General features: G+C 43.1%; 1 protein-coding gene across 1 annotated transcript; it reads right to left on the reverse strand.

Annotated features, from left to right (window-relative positions):
- Nucleotides 1-10,134: 10,134 nt before the first annotated feature.
- LOC147982260 (KH domain-containing protein At4g18375-like) lies at nucleotides 10,135-16,009 on the reverse strand. Its single transcript, XM_087514268.1, has 8 exons — nucleotides 15,635-16,009; nucleotides 13,497-14,088; nucleotides 12,264-12,773; nucleotides 11,935-12,174; nucleotides 11,573-11,857; nucleotides 11,406-11,461; nucleotides 11,124-11,214; nucleotides 10,135-10,489 (listed from the first exon to the last, which is right to left on the reverse strand). Exons 2-8 carry the CDS (start codon nucleotides 14,076-14,078, stop codon nucleotides 10,358-10,360), a joined length of 1,896 nt encoding a protein of 631 aa, XP_087370394.1. The 5' UTR covers nucleotides 14,079-14,088; nucleotides 15,635-16,009; the 3' UTR covers nucleotides 10,135-10,357.
- Nucleotides 16,010-16,774: the final 765 nt, after the last annotated feature.

Raw genomic sequence — 16,774 nt, forward strand, 5'->3', positions numbered from 1 at the left:
CGACGTGGCAATGCAGAATCTTTCTTCCTCTCTCTCCGTCTCTTTCAGCTACTAATTGAGGATCCTTCTCTCTGTACATATACTATACACGCTGCAAAAAGAAACAAACTAAATATCTAGCCAGTCGTGCAGGGTGGGTGGAATGGGAACTCAAGCAACCTACGAATGCACTGGCTACTTAGTTAATTCAGCTAACGTCCACAATGTGCAAGTAATCGCGTCTCTAATTATAAACTCTCATGCCGCGACACCCCGGCCCCGTACGTGTGTTTTGCATGGATGCACGCAAGCCCGATCGGGTCAAAAACTATTGCCCGTAAGGAGGGCCACCAATCATACGAGGCCGTGCTCGAAGAATCTGACAAGAAAAACTTACATGATCCACATAAGATCGCTTGCTTGTGATTAAGTAGTGGGGTAGTTATATATAGTAGCATTACCACATCTATAACTTCTCTCTGAAACGGAAGTGTAAACAATTGTCAGAACGGTGACGGCACATGATAATATCTGAATACGATCCCTGATTGAAAGATTCGTTCTGCATCTGACTTTCCAAACTTGGTTTGTTATTTGTACGACCATATACATGAGGTCTAGTACTTTTCTCGACGGATGCCATTGGCCGGGGAAAATGAAGAACAAGAGGTCGACGAGGCACGCGGGGACGGGACGCCGTCCGCCAACATGAAATGGTGGATACTGTCACTAGCTATAGCAGCTTTGCTTCGCTATCGAGGCTGGCGATAGCTAGTAGTTAGTAGCTAGTTGTACATCTATACACGCTAAAGGGACGTTCACGCGCTAGCTAGAGAATGCACTATGGCCCGGCTGTATCCGGGTGTGTCTCATTCATATAAGAAGATCGTAGTAAGTACAAAGCCATATAGACACCGAACTCACAAAATAGAAAAGACAACAAAACGCTAGCTTTTATGCAAAAGAAGAACCACTAGTCCGGACCGACCAGCGGACACAAAATGTTGTTCATAAATGTAAGTTTACGTGCATATATGTGAGCATTTGTGATTGTACTGTATTTAAAAAAAGATTAGCAATTGCACGCATGCATGCTGCATGCATGCACCGTTAGGTTGTACGTATGGCGACCAGACCGGACCGGCCGGCGGGCTACACCTTTTGATGTCTGAAGGTTACCGATCGATCAATCCACTTTGATCCACGACCAAGTGTGACGACTGTGCTAGCTACGTCCAATATCTAGATCAAGATGCCAGGTTTTCAAGAGACTGTCTCTGATGCTCGGGCTGCTTCGACCCCCCACTACGAGCCTTGTTAAATCCTCTTCCATAAGCTTCGGACAACCGCTGTCCGGTTGAGAAAATGGAGTCAATCCTTCTCCTCAAATGCAAGGTTGCACCTTCACATGGCACTTCAAATTATTCTTAGATTGGACATCGCTCAGGAGTCGCGCTCCCTCTCGCCGGAGGAGTTTGACCTTCGTAAGCGGCTTAAGAGGCGCGTCATCAGTTTGGCGGTTCTTGAGAGGGCTAGGAAAAGGCAGTGTGCCCACATCCGTAACTTGAAGGAGGGGGACGCCAACACCAAATTTTTTCACTTGAAGATTAATGGGAGGAGGCGCAAGAATTTCATACACAAGTTGTGCAACGGGGCTGGTTGGGTTACGAAGCATGAGGATAAGGAGAATATTATGTACCAGCACTTCACCACCGCTTTGAGCAAAGGGCCACGCAGAACCACAGACTTCAATTGGCAACTCCTCCACTTTACAGATTGTGATCTTTCCAGTCTTGGGTATGAGATGACGGCCGAGGAGGTGATTGCAGCCATCAAGGCTATGCCTAGCGACAAGGCTCCCGGGCCTGACGGCTTTACTGGGGCATTCTTCAAGAGCTGCTGGCCAATTATAAAGGACGATCTTATGAAGGTCATCTCCGCTTTCTCGAGTTTGCATGCGGACAACTTTCACTGGCTCAACTCCGCAAATGTGGTTCTCTTGCCAAAGAAGGAGGGGGCTGAGGCGATCACGGACTTTAGGCCTATCAGTTTGATCCATGCCGTCGCCAAGATTGTGGCCAAGGTGATGGCGATGAGGCTCACCCCTTTTATGAATATCCTCGTATCCCGTGCTCAGAGTGCCTTCATCAAATCTAGGTGCATCCACGACAACTTCATGTATGTTCGCAACTATACTCGCCGACTCCAACGAACAAACACGCCATCACTCCTGCTCAAGTTGGACATCAAGAAGGCTTTTGATTCAGTTAGATGGGAATATCTTCTCGACCTGTTACAGAGGAGAGGTTTTCCTTCGAGGTTTCGTGAGTGGATCACGGCCCTTCTTCGGACGTCTACATCGAGGGTTCTTCTCAACGGTGTTCCTGGCAATCCTATCCAGCATGGGCAGGGCCTCCGGCAGGGGGACCCAGTGTCTCCCCTTCTGTTTGTCCTTACTATTGACCCTCTTCAGCAAATCTTGGACGTGGCAACAGAGAACGGAGACCTACACAAATTACGTGGCCGTGGTGCCCGCCTTCGCACCTCCCTATACGCGGACGACGCTGCCATATTCTTGGCGCCTATCAAGGAGGATGTGGATATGCTTGCCACCATACTTCAAAGCTTTGGAAACGTCACCGGCCTAGTTACGAATATTAACAAGAGTTTGGTGGCCCCTATTAGATGCTCCAATGTCGACCTTGACATGATTCTGGGTGCCTTCCCAGCGGTCAGAGCTCAGTTCCCCTTGCGATACCTCGGCCTTCCGCTATCCATTCATCGTTTGCGGGTTGTGGACTTCCAGCATTTGCTTGATAAGATTGCTGGAAAGATCATGATTGGCCAGGAAAAGTACATTACGATGGCTGGGAGGAGCACGTGGGTAAATTCGGTTATCACTTCGCAGGCCATCCGCCACCTCACTTTGCTTGTGGTGCCCAAAGGAATGATGGCGTCCATCGTCAAGCTGCAGCGGGCTTTTCTTTGGGGAGGCACGGATAAAGTTTCTGGAGGCAAATGTAAGATAAGATGGGAGAAAGTTTGTACACCCAAGGACATGGGAGGCCTAGGCATCCTGGACATGGAAAAATTCGCATGTGCCTTACGGCTCAGATGGCCTTGGTTGGTTTGGAAGGACGCGGAAAGAGCTTGGGTTGATTTGGGGCACCCGTGCGATGAAGAGGACATGGCGCTGTTTTATGAGTGCACTTCCATCACTGTTGGCAACGGGCAAAGGGCCTCTTTCTGGCACTCCCCTTGGCTTGGGGGTCGCAAGCCTAAAGACATCGCTCCCTCCATTTTTGCAATTTCCAAACACAAGAATGACACCATCCATAGGGCTTTGGATCTCAACAAGTGGATTGCCAACATCAACACAAATTCTGGGCTCACAATTCAGCACATCCTTGAATACTATGAGCTTTGGGTTGGATTACGAGAGGTCTTCCTTGATGAGGGGGCGGATGATGAGATTGTTTGGAAGCTTTCGCCTTCCGGTGAGTACACGGCATCGTCGGCTTACAAAGCTCAACTCGATGACTCCACTGCATCGAAAATGAAGTCTGCAGTGTGGAACAATTGGGCGCCGCCAAAGCACAAATTCTTTGCTTGGCTTATCATTCAAGACCGTGTTTGGACGGCGGACAGGCTTCAACGGAGAGGATGGCGAAATTGCGGCCTATGCCAGTTATGCAAGAGGGAGCCAGAGACGGCGGCACACATCATCTTCCGCTGTCGATACACGGTACGCATTTGGACGGAGATCAAGACTTGGATGGGTTTGACCGGTGTGGACATCACCAACTGGAGTAGCTTCAATAGCGTCAACGATTGGTGGCACCACATGGTAGGCGTCAATGGTAATGTGAGAAAGGGCCTCGCGTCTCTCGTCATGTTGGTTTCTTGGGAGATTTGGAACGAGCGGAATGTCAGAGTATTTAGGATGGTGTCCTCCATGCCAAATGTAATCACGTCTAGAATCAAGGCGGAGGTCAGACTTTGGGGGTTGGCAGGGGCCAAATGTCTAAGTTCTCTTATGCCGCGAGAGTAGGCTTATCGGTTTCGGGGCGTCTATGGGCGGTCGGTCATGTAATTCAAAACTATTCTTAATTAATGAGATGAGGCAAATCTTTTGCCTCCGTTTCGTTTCGAAAAAAAAATATCTAGATATTTTACAATCTACAGTATGTGCTATTGTAGTCGTTAAACTACACACGCAAGATCGACCGACCCACACAAGGCGTGCTACAGTGAACAATGACGACGTGGCAGTTCCGAATCTTTCTCCGCTCTATCCATCTCTGTCAACTACTAATTGAGAATCTTTCTTTTTTCTGTACATAAATATCGAGCAACACGAGTATGTTTTTTTTTCTGCGAAATAACACAAGTATATAATTAAACTAGAACCGGGCGATGTGAACGTAAGCGGCCAGATGAGTGCGATAACCTAATTTAATCTACTTAGTTAATTCAGCTAACATCCGTGGAAGCACAATGTACAAGTAAGCGCGTCTCTAATTATAAACTCTCATGCTGCGTCACCCGGCCCCCATGTGTTTTGCATGGATGCACGCAAGCCCGGCCGGTCGAGTCAAAAACTACTGCTCGTAAGGAGGGCCACCGATCATACGAGGCCGTGCCCGAAGAATCTGACAAAAGAGCTTTGCATGATCCATATAAGATCGCTTGCTTGTGATTAAGTAGCTGGGTGGTTATATATAGTAGTAGTATTACCACATCTAACTACCTCTGAAATGGAAGTGTAAACAATTGTCAGGACAGTGACGGCACACGATAATATCTGGATAGTGGATACGATCCCTGATTTTAAGATTCGTTCTGCATCTGACTTTGGAAAGTTGGTTCGTTATTTGGGCTGGCTGTAGGAGCGCCGGAGGAGGCATCTCCGGAAATTTGGGACTAGGCATACTTAACTTACTTGGATCGAGACATAATTAACTTGGCACGCCAACATGATAATCTTTTCTTTGGATAGGAAAACAGATAATTTTTATTACACGTTTATATGGTTTGTGGATCAGAGTGCACATAATGAGGATAGAGAGGCTAACGAATAACATAGCCGATGGTCATGGTCAAGCTTATTCCTATTGGTTCTAGCTAACTATTCTGCAGCAAGACGCATGAGGCAACCACATATTTACTTTTGATTTACAGTTAAAGTCCATTCTAGGTTAGGTTTTTGGAACTTAAGCTACTTAATTACTTCAGCTAACGCCCACAGAAGCACAATGTAAAAGCTCTCACGCCCGTACCCCGGGCCGTGTGTTTTGCATGGATGCACGCAAGCCCAATCAGCAGGTCAAAAACTATTGCGCCTATAGAGCGTCACCAATGATATGAGGCCGGGGCTGGAAAGAATCCGACAAAAAAATAAAGCATGCATGATCCACAGAAGATCGCTTGCTTGTGATTAACTAGTGGGGTGGTTATATATGGTACTATTACCACCTTTAAGTACTCTCTATAAAATGATAGTGTAAACAGTGAGCAGTTGTCATGAGCGTGACGGCACGTGATAATATCTAGATATGATCGATGATCGAAAGCATCTGACTTTGGATCTCCGGTTAGTTATTCGTACGACTATATACATGAGGCTGGTTCGTACATTGCTTTTTCCAACGTGCATAGCGGAGATCGGTCGATCATCTATTGTATTGAAGGATCTGGTTGGACATGGTAGGAGCCACGTCCAGAAATTTGGGACCGAATTATAATTAACTTGTTTGGATCGAGACACAATGAACTTGGCACGCCCAAATGAGCTAATCTTATCTCTGTAGGAGAAAAAGGGTAATATTATATACTACAGATAAGATAACAGATATTTCTATCGGTTACATAGAACATCATCCGAATAGAGAGGCGAAATGGAAAACCTAGTTGCTGGCCAAGCTCATAGAAAGTTGCTCTCACCACCCAAAGATGTGGGAGAAACCCGAAGATCAATTTTTAAGTGCAATTGGTGAATTTATATATGTTAGGTTTGTGTGTCAAATAGTCAGTTCAGATTTGCGCTGTGTTTTTTTTCCTGTCATGTGTTGGACTTTTTTTTTCAACTAATCCCATATTTGTGTCAGTCAATCTGTTAGTGGGCCGAAGCCCATTAAATGTGCAATACAGTGCTCCTATCTTTGCCTTTTTTTTCTTTTTTTATGTATTTTTGTTTTTATTTTTCTTTGTTAGTAGCCTTTTATTTTTATTGTGTGGGTATTTTTAGGATATTGGGTGAGTGTAAGTGTACACACATAAATACTCCCTCCATCCCAAAATAAGTGTCTTAACTTTGTACTAAGCTTGAGACACTTATTTTGGGATGGAGGGAGTACTATGCAATATATATGAAAACTACACTCTTATATGATTATTATATACATAATAGAAAAAGTACAATTTTAAAGCGAAGTTGTGTGCAAGCTTTATATAAACAGTTTTCTACTGCAACTAATTCATTGTTCCTTATTTAGTTATTATTTCATTTTCTTTCTATTTCATTCAAGGGTAAAACCAATGCCATCAATTCATTTCCTCTTAAGAATTGTTTTTGTGAAAATGCCACTGTTATATATTTATTCTTGCATACTTTTGAATTTTTTTTGAATATTATGTGCAATTTTTTTCATTGTTTGTTCTGTTTTTATATTCTTTCTTCCTAAAGGATAATACCGATGCCAGTAATTTTTTATTCCTTAGAATTTTCTTTTTGCGAAATTTCACTATTATATGTTTATTCTTGCATATTATAAAAGGCACAATTTCTGTGCAACCGTGTGCAAATTTTGTTATTTTTTAATATCCTTTCTTCTTAAAGGGCAATAATGATGCCACTAATTTTTTTTCTTCCTTCAAAAACTTCATTATTTTGATTTAGTTTTAGTTCGAATTGTTTTTTTAACTCTTGAAGGGTAATTCCAGTGCCACTAATTCATTCCTTCTTAGGCAACTTACTTTTTGTGAAAAATGCACGATTACATGCTTATTCTTTCACATTAAAAAATGCAATTTTCTACATAAATTGTTTGTAAATTTTGTATTATTTTCTTTCTTCTTAAAGGGTAATACCATTGCTAGTAATCCATTATTTCTTAGCAAACTAAATTATTTTGATTTGGAGAAGTTGAGACGCCATGGATCAAATACTAATGACACTAATTCATTCTTTGTTTAGAAAACTTCATTTATTGCAAAATTTCCACTATTATATGTCGCCATGTGTCAAGATTTGCTATTAGTTTCAGACCTATGCAAGGATTCAACGGCGACAAGTGATGGTCCTTATGGACATGTGCATCAAGACTTCCTGGCTATCATTGACAAGGTCAAACCGACTCCGGTAACAGAGCGGTGACAACGACGCATCGACTGCTCATTCTGGTGGCAATAGTTATCTTTCAATGGTTTCTAAATGTCAACGTATTTTTTATTATGTTTGAGATGATTTATACTTTCAATGAACTTTTATAATTGATCTGATCATTTTCAAAGAAAAAAAGCCATAAACATACGTGCATGCTGTAGCTCATTTCAAGGGCTCCACGCTGGCAAAGTGGCAATAGAAAAAAGCCCAGCCTTTTCTCAAAGAGAAAAAAACAGCAGCCTACTTTCTGCTCCCACAAATAATCAGGCTATAAGGGCCGGTTCTTTTGGACGGCTTAAAAAATAAGTTGCGTCTTCCTAGCTTAAAAAATAAGCCGCTCAATAAATTTGTTGAGGCTTCTAAATTAGTTATCCCATAACTAGTTCAGAAGTCTCAGTAAATGACCGACATGGCTTACGGGGAAAGCCAGGGAGGAGGCAGCTTATTTTTTAAGCCGACAAAAAAACTGGCCCTAATTGGGGTTTTGGATGTGCTTCTCTTATGCTGAATGGTTCTGGATGTAGTTCTTCAGCTGAGGTGTTCTATGCCAGCTAGGGTAATAAAATGTGCGATGATTAAATGCCCGCTCATCTTTGAAGTTTACAACTCTCATGTGTACGAAACCTAACAGTACCTACCTCATATGAACTAGCTTTGTAGCGATGACCTACTGAAATGATGGACTCAGAATATACATATCAGCCAGCCAATTGTACTTTGTCACACTGTAATTGGATGTGAAGCTATATTCTGTTATGACAAACATCATATCAACCGTTGCTTACAAACTTACAAAAAAAATGAACCAGATGCATATCAGAAGGCCCACAAAATTTATCAACAATGTCACATTACACAAACAATTGTCGAACCACGAATTCAGCGAAAAGAGTGCCACTCAAGATAGCACGCCACACAGAACAAACAAGAACAGAGAAACAAATTATCAGCTGATTGCCACAAAATTTCAGCATCCCATGTTCAATATTTACAAGAGGCAGAACTCACCCCAACTAATTGCACCGCGTTAACAGTAGCCTCAAGTTATCTTGACTACCAATGACTACCCACCTACTATTTACAAAAGTTGCCATGACTACCTATCTGCCTACTATTTACAAAAGTTGCCATGACTACCTATCTACCTACTATTTACAAAAGTTGCCATGACTACCTATCTAGCTACTATTCACAGTTTTTCCATGTCAAAGAAACATTGGTCATATCTAAGAATGTGCATGGCTAAGGAATGAATGACAGCAGACGTTGAGATGATGAATGGGAAGAAGAGTCAGGTACTGATCCTATTTCTAGATTATAGGTAATTCTAGGGCCATTGCTAAGATACAGATATATATATATATATATATATACTTGAAAAGGACAACAAGAGTTTCACTTGGTAATGATGAATGAAACAGATTTCTTAAAATTGAAGTACTAGAGAACTCCTAAGATATCCAAGGATGGTATTGCCACCATGCAAACACTGAAAAAAAAAACGTGTACTGCTGTTCTGATTGAATACTATCAATCACGGCGAGTGGCAAAAGAGTATAATAAGGATAATGTTGAAGTTTATCATAGAAGGACAACAAGAATTTTAGTTGGTAACGATGACACAGATTTCAAAAGATTGCTCAACAGTGAAGTATTACTCATCCTTAGATACATCCTTAGGTATCTAAAGGATGATATCACCACCATGCCCAACACTGCACGTGTGCTGCATGTTCTGATTAAAGGCAAGCTGGCAAAGGAGTACAAGGGCCTTTTCCCTTACTGGCAAAGGAGAGAATCAGCTATCAGAGCTGACATACAGAACAAACAAGAACAGAGCAATCATCATCTGAATGCCAAAAAATCTCAGCATTCCTGTTCTCTATTTACGAATTCACCTAATGGCAGCTTGTGAGCAGTAGCCACAGGATAACAAGCGATACCTCAAGCAGTTGGAACTCATAAGAAGAAATTATTTATAGAGTGGCCATGACAACCCACCCTACCTAATATTCACAGTTGGTGTCCAAGAGATGTAACCAATCTAGGAACATACATGGCCAAGGAATGACAGTGATGAATGGGAAGAGGAGTCATGTACTCAACCTACTTCTAGATTATACATAATTTTCTGGCCATTACTCAACCAACACTTACAGACAAGGGCAAGAATTTTACTTAGTATTGATTGATGAAACAGATTTCAGCATTACCGACCTAGTTGATGCAAAGAAACATAATCATATCTAAGAAAATATCCACCTAAGGAATGACCGAAGAAGTTGAGATGATGATTGGGAAGAGGAGTCAAGTACAGAACCTATTTTAAATTAGTATACACAATTTTAGAGTATTTGAAAAGAACAGGAAGAAATTTACTTAGTCACGATGAAACAGATTTCTTAAAATTGCAGTATTAGATTAGTCATTCGATATCTAAGGACGATGTAGCAGCCACCATGCAGAACACTGAAAAAACGTGTACCGCATGTTCTGACTGAAGACTGTCAATCATGGTAAGCAGCAAAAGAGTACAAGAACGATGATGTTGAAGTCTATCATGAAAAAGGACGAGAAGAATTCTACATGGTAATGGTGTAACAGATTTCTTCAAAAACAAAGTGTTAGAACGTGTGCTGCATGTTCTGTTTGAAGTGGCAAAAGAGTGTTAAGGGCCCCTCCCGTACTGGCAAGCGAATGAATCAGCTATCAGCGCTGACAGCATAAAGAATTGGTTATGAATAAGCAGAGATTGAGGCACTCATCGAGAATAGATAGGAATATCTGAACATGCGATTAAACACGAACAAGTCCACACAAGTCATGGTTGAGAATCTGAGGAAGATATAGAGATAAAGCATGAGGTTTATTGGAGAGTTGAAGGGATGGAGAACACTGTTTTGATCTAAGGATATTACGGGATAGCAAGAGTCCGATAGAGCTGACTGAAGTGTCCCCGATATATCCTTTCAAACTACAGCCGGAAGTACGTCCTTAAGTAGACATTATGAAAGCTTTGATCAAATTCTCTGCCGACTGCCTCTGCTCAGGGGTGCCAAATATGTGAGCAACATGCTCATGACGAGATGATTTTGATTCAATAATTTCAATGTCAGCTCCAGAAATCTGCAGTTATAATCAATGATTGCACGTCAATTGCGAAGTAGTAGCATGAGGAAAAAGGTGAAAAGAACCACCAGTGGGTAGTGAAATGGAACGTGAAACCGTGCTTTAAGTAAAATTAACCTACCAATTAATCCTAAAAATAGATCATTCAAGATGTCAGATTACAAGTTTATAACTGATTATGCTTTCCATATGTTCATGCATGTCAATCCTGTACAAAGGTTGCATGAAAGCAATCCACTCTTGGTGTTGTACACACACCATTACGTCATACATTTCATCTCTAGTCATGGATCAAATTACCCTCTTTTACGAAATAAAATAATAAAAGAATAAATAAACAACCTATTCTTTTAGGTACTGGTATACTAATGGACTTAATACTATACTCCCTCCCAAAATAAGTCTCTCAACTTTAGTACAAAGTTGTACTACAGTTGTGGGACTTATTCTGGGACAGCAAGTAGCACCCCATATGAACTGGAGTGAGGGCACTCCTTCAGGCAGTGACCTGTAGAAGTTTTTTGCTATCTACCTGGGCCTCTTTTCCACACCTTTAATAGTTGCTGAACTCACATCAAGCTATATCTTAATTAAAAGCTCAAGCACCAGTAAAATGAAATAGTAAACTGACCTTTCTAATATTGTCCAAGTTTGTACCATGCTTCCCCATTACTTTTGAAAGGCCACTAGCAGGAATAAACATTTCCATATCCGGGACGCGTCTGATCAGTGGTAATCAACAAAATGAAATACAATCGTACGGATTAGAATAAAGACCCAAGTAATAATTACAAATCTAAGAGAGCTTGCACACAAGAAGCACGGCTATTCGTAAAAAAATATGGAGACGGCTATTCGTAAAAGATGGAGCACGGCTTAGAAAGGGTTTATGGTGAGTTCAGTTGCAACCTACCTTCCATATGGCTTTGAAGTGTACGAGGAGCGTACTCCAAACCCATCATCTACAGCCTGATGGAGGGTATCACCGGTTAAGTTTATCTCACAAACTTAATAGGCACGTCTCATTATGAACATCAATAGAGAAACAAAGAAAATTGACGTTGAAGCAAAACATTTTACCTGCCTGGAGCTGTATCCATGATACAAGCTGCTACGAGGAAATACATTTGAGCCACGCTCAACTTCACTCCTTTGATCATAGCGCAATGGAGTGGTTTGTTGACTGTACGGTAATAATGCTGGCATCGGAAAGCTGCTTGAATACACTGGTTCAGTGGTGGCAACGGTTAGCTTCCCATCCTTGCCAGAATTTTGCCTTCCCACGCTGTCCTTCAGAACATCTTCCCGGAGTCTTAGAACGATCTGAACAAGAGCATCACGCAGGTTGTCCACTTCCCCCGACACCTACATGCAATAAAACTCGTAAAGACATCTAGATAGATCCACGAAGACTATCTCAAACAATAACACAAGGGGCAAACCTCAACGAGCTCATCACTGGAAGATGCCCTCCGAGGCTTAGTGCCCTTTGATATGTAGATAATTGCCTTCGACTTAGTCCGCATGTCATTAATGATTGAACCACCCTTGCCGATAAGACAGCCAATCACATTAGCCGGAACAAGAAGACGAAGATGCATTCTATCTTCATTTTCATCATTGATCTTTGCTTGAAGCAGAAGAACAGCTTCCACTGCTGAAGACTTTACATCATCGGTGGCCTGAAACAGAAGGTGTCACCTCAAATAAAAAGCATATCATAGGGTATAAACGACAAAGCGCAGCTAGCCAGCCGGAATTGTGGTCTAACCTCAGTGGATGCAATGCTGATTATACTTTCCTCCTTGTCATTCTTTGCATCATCAACATCAACCCTTGCACCACTCTCTTTCCTTATACTCTTTATGGTCACCCCACCTTTACCAATAACCAACCCAATCTTGTCGGCAGGGCATGCAACACGCAGCAATAGTTCTCCTGAACATTTTGGGGTGTTATAAGTAGGAATAGCTGGAACCATAGAATGATAAATGGGCACTCCGCCATGAGCATCAGTGGGTACAGTAAATTCAGGAACATGAGAACCATGACTTGGTGCCCCTAAGATAGACAGACTTGGATGTCCAGATGGCATAGAAGCATCTGACACTGAGTATAAGCTACTAGCCGGATAAACCGGAAGCTCTGAAGGAAGTATAATGGTTGGAGGAAGTTCATCAATAGATGTTTCGAGAGAAATGTTCTCTTTTGATGGACATTTGTAGATAATTGTTGATACTGCAAACAATGCCTTCTTGACAGCTCTAGCATCCCCAGTTATCTGTTAAAAATGGTAATAGTAATGGTTAATAATTAGCAGAATACCGAAGAAGAATGGACATTGAAGAACATATCAGAACTCAAAATGTTGGAATTGTTCAACAGTGTGAGTGAGCACCACACAAACAGGAAACAAAATAGAATTATCAATTGTCTTAATCTGGGAAAATAAATTATTAATATGCATTAATTTCAATCTTCATCAATAGTGGGAAAACAAAATATTAACATGCATTATTCCATCCCATAATACAGTGCACATTAATTTCTTCAAACGTCAATCTTCATCAACTTGACGAAGTTTATACCCAACTTGTTTAGGACTGAAAGGCCTTGTTTCTGTTGTTATAGAGAAAATTAATTATATCTACAATACCAAATACATGCCATATGAAAATATATTTCATGATAAATAAAATGGCATTTTGATTTGGTATTCTATATGTTGATAATTTTTTCTATAAACTCAGTCGAAGTTAACAAAGGTTGATTTTGAAAAAAAATCATATACAAAGTATACTTAGGGGCGGAGGGAGTATCAAACAACTTGCTGATTTCTTTACCATGATAGAGAGATGACAATGATATATGCATACATTTTAACACAAAAACATGTACTGGGAATTAAAGAATTGCTGCTTGATAGAATTAACCTATTCACTAATGGTTAATCTCACGTTATCTTGGCACAGCTCACCAAACTATTATATGGAGGAAAATATACCTGAACGAAATTATCAAAACTCATAGCACATGAGTGTGTAACATCGCTTGGATCTTTTGGTTTAACTTTAATGAATGATTTTGAAACTGAGCGAAGCCTCTTGATGACAGAACCAAATTTTCCAATAACACTTGCAGCTTGACTAGCTGGTACAAGAATGTTGGCTTCTTCATCATCAGAGTCACTATTGACTGCCAGAGCATCAACGATTGCATCATGCACCTTGAGTAATGCATTTTGTGCCGCGCAAACAGGCTCCCTGTCATCATCAGCAGCATCTATGTCGCTATGCTTGAGGTCTCTATGCTTGACATAACAATATACCAAAATAACCCTTTTGTCAGCACCAGGGTAAGGGTCAACAACCTTGACTTTGGCATTCGTCTGTTGCCGGATGGAATTTATCACCTTGCCACCCTTGCCAATTACACTACCAATCACTTTGTCTGGACAAAGTATCCGGTAAACAACCAATTCATCCGTACTGGAGGTTTCCTGGGTGTGGGCCGGCCTCCGCTTTTGGTCCCTGTCTTCTCTGTCATGATCCCTGTGTTGGCTGGTACGCTTACCGGCATGGCTCATGGTTTACTCCCTAGACAAGAATATGCACAAACAGATTAATGACAGGCACTACAAAGATGAATAGATACATATCAGCTATATATATATATAAGATAAGCATTCATGGTATAGCATCAACGCATTCATCCAACATGATAGCGCAGAATGATAATAATCAACAAATGGGTCATGTATCACTGCAATACATGTGCTAGAAAGATGTGGCCAGGATTCCAGTGAATCAGTCGGTCAATCGGCATTCACAAAGAAAAAAGCAGCAGCAAGCTTATCCATAAGAACTCAACAAGTAACCGTTGTCGATTATTCATGTAATCACAACAAATATTAGTCAGCACTTGCAAATAAAAAGGAAAGACCTAATAAGTAGTAATAAGTCAACCACGACAGCTACACCAAGCATAACCAGTATAACATACCAAAACGAACAGAGAATGTACATTAATTACGCACCGCTGCATGAGTTAAAAAGGTAAGACATGCATGGGTTGTTTGGACACGTGGAATATATAGAATTCATTCTCTACAAACCAGGAAAAGAGTAAAATCACGTTCGGCAATTCTAACAAACCCCTGGATATATAAAACTAGGTTCTCGTAAACCTGGAATTTCAGGTTCGTGGAAAAACGACTATTACTCATTTTTCTAAAAACGCAAATTACATATACATACTTATCGTCTTATCCTAACAAGAACACGGCCAATCATGGTTCTGGTGCATCAGCCGAAGAGAAGCCGTCGCGCTCCGCCATGGAGTTCGTGCTCCTGGCGGCAGCCGCCGTGCCGCCATCTGCGCGGGAGCCGTTGTGGTCTTAAGCACCACCGAGGCCAGCTCCTTGAGCGTCTGCTCCGGTAGAGCAAGCTCCAGCTCCGTTCCATGTTCTAGTACTGGCATAGCTCACAGTGGCGCCCCACACAGTCAAGCAGCTGCACCGCAAGCCCCCGCACGATCGAGCATGCACTTGTGGGAGGCCTTGGGAAGTCAGGACGCCACCCTGAGCACGCGCCCACGCAGCTAGATGCCACGGCGATGAACCCCACACGATCTGCACTCACTGGCGGCAACGACGGTGCGAACCAAGGCCAGTGGCCGAGGGGCGAAGCGCCAAGAGAAACACGAATAAAATGGAGCGCACAGAGCGGCTGATGCGGTGCGCCGACGGGTCGTGCGCGGAGCAGAAACTAGATGGTTAAAATGACCCATCAACCGACATCGAACCCATGTCTAGAAACTAGATCAAATGACCGAACGCGACAGGACCAGCAGGCGGAACGGAGCCACAAGTAGCTGGATTCCAGGATCCAAGTAAGTGAAACAGGACAACATTTCCCCTACAAGCACTGTCATCTATCAATCAAGCAAAATCCTTTCCCATGCAAGGTTGAGCACATGTAGTGGAAAAATCATGCAGCAAGTACTCATCGTCATTGTTATATTCTCACAGCAATAGCAAATCTACAGCGAGTACTCATCCGGTACAAAAAAACAGGAAAGGAGGGAAAAATGAACAAGCAGAGGATGCGAGAGGAAGGAGGGGGGGACGGGATTGGGGGCTACCTGACTGTGGACCGAGCCGCGGCGCTGCTGGGCGGGGGCGGCTGGTCGAGGGAGGGAGGGAGGCGCTGCTGGGCTCCTGTATCGAACGAAATCGGGCCTTTGACTTCCCCGACCCGCTGCCGGATTTGAGGTAGCGGGGGGAGGCGCTGGTCGGCGGAAGGAGATGACGCGGTGGCGGCGGCTGGCGGAGGGGATCGAGGAGGAGGCGGTGGAGGTCGCGGGGCGACGGCCGACGGTGGCGCTATGGATCTCGACGGCGGGCCGGCGGGCGGGGGCGAGAGGGGTGGTGGCTAAACCCTAGCGGAGTCGCTGCTCGCTGGGACCGACGGACGGACTCAGGCCAGAAGCCAGCCGTGCTCTTCCCCTGTCGTTTTTTTCTTGCGGGTTTTTTTTTTGAGGGAAAGCGGGGTTGCTCTCCTTCTTTGCTGCACACCCCCAAGAGCCCAAGGCCCAGGAGACATGCTTTTTTTATAAAAAGCCCACGAGACATGCTTTTTTTCTTTACGGAAAGCCCACGAGACATGCTGTGTGTGCGATGGGTTGCTCTGAAAAAAAAAACATTGTACGCGATGGTTGATGCTGACTATGTGGAGGCGATGGCGTGCCCGTGGGAGCATCTCCAACAGCCGCCCAATGCGCGGCGTCCAAAAACGGGTTTACAGCGCGCTAGTAGTTTTTTTTAGAATGCTAGAAGACGTTTGCTCCAACAAACGCTGCAAAATATGCTGCGCGCGCGAGTCCAGCGGTCCCAATCAAGCGGCACCATCTGCATCAGCTCAGAGTTTACAGCGCGTGCGACTGGGCGCACTAAATATGCTGCACGCGCTGCATTATATAGCGCGCGCGCTTTTTGTGCGACTGTTGGAGACTCCAAACCAGGTCCGCGCGCTAAACGCTGCAAAATATAGCACTTCTGTTGGAGATGCTCTAAAGTGATTGAGGAGGTTAGGCAAACGGTGCCAGGGGTGGAGAAACCATGGCTTTCCGCCATGAGTATCGTGAGTCAAACGTGTTTTTTCAGATAGAACTTGTATTACTCATATCGCAAGAGGATTATAATCGATGTAGTTAAGCTTCAATGACTTCAGGAGAACCTGGTACAAGCTAGGTCATCGTTCTACCATCTAAATGAGCAAAGTT

This window comes from Triticum urartu, chromosome 3A (genome assembly GCF_056163025.1).
Source record: "Triticum urartu cultivar PI428250 chromosome 3A, HENAU_Tu73, whole genome shotgun sequence".
Lineage (NCBI taxonomy): Eukaryota > Viridiplantae > Streptophyta > Magnoliopsida > Poales > Poaceae > Triticum > Triticum urartu.

Bases quoted from the DNA above. Each gene is read 5' to 3' on its own strand.
- LOC147982260 (XM_087514268.1), bottom strand. From the start codon at position 14,078: ATGAGCCATGCCGGTAAGCGTACCAGCCAACACAGGGATCATGACAGA. The intron at 11,858-11,934 runs GTTTGCCCCTTG...TATTGCATGTAG, and splicing joins CCAGTGATGAGCTCGTTGAG to GTGTCGGGGGAAGTGGACAA. The intron at 10,490-11,123 runs GTCAGTTTACTA...TTATAACTGCAG, and splicing joins ACTTGGACAATATTAGAAAG to ATTTCTGGAGCTGACATTGA.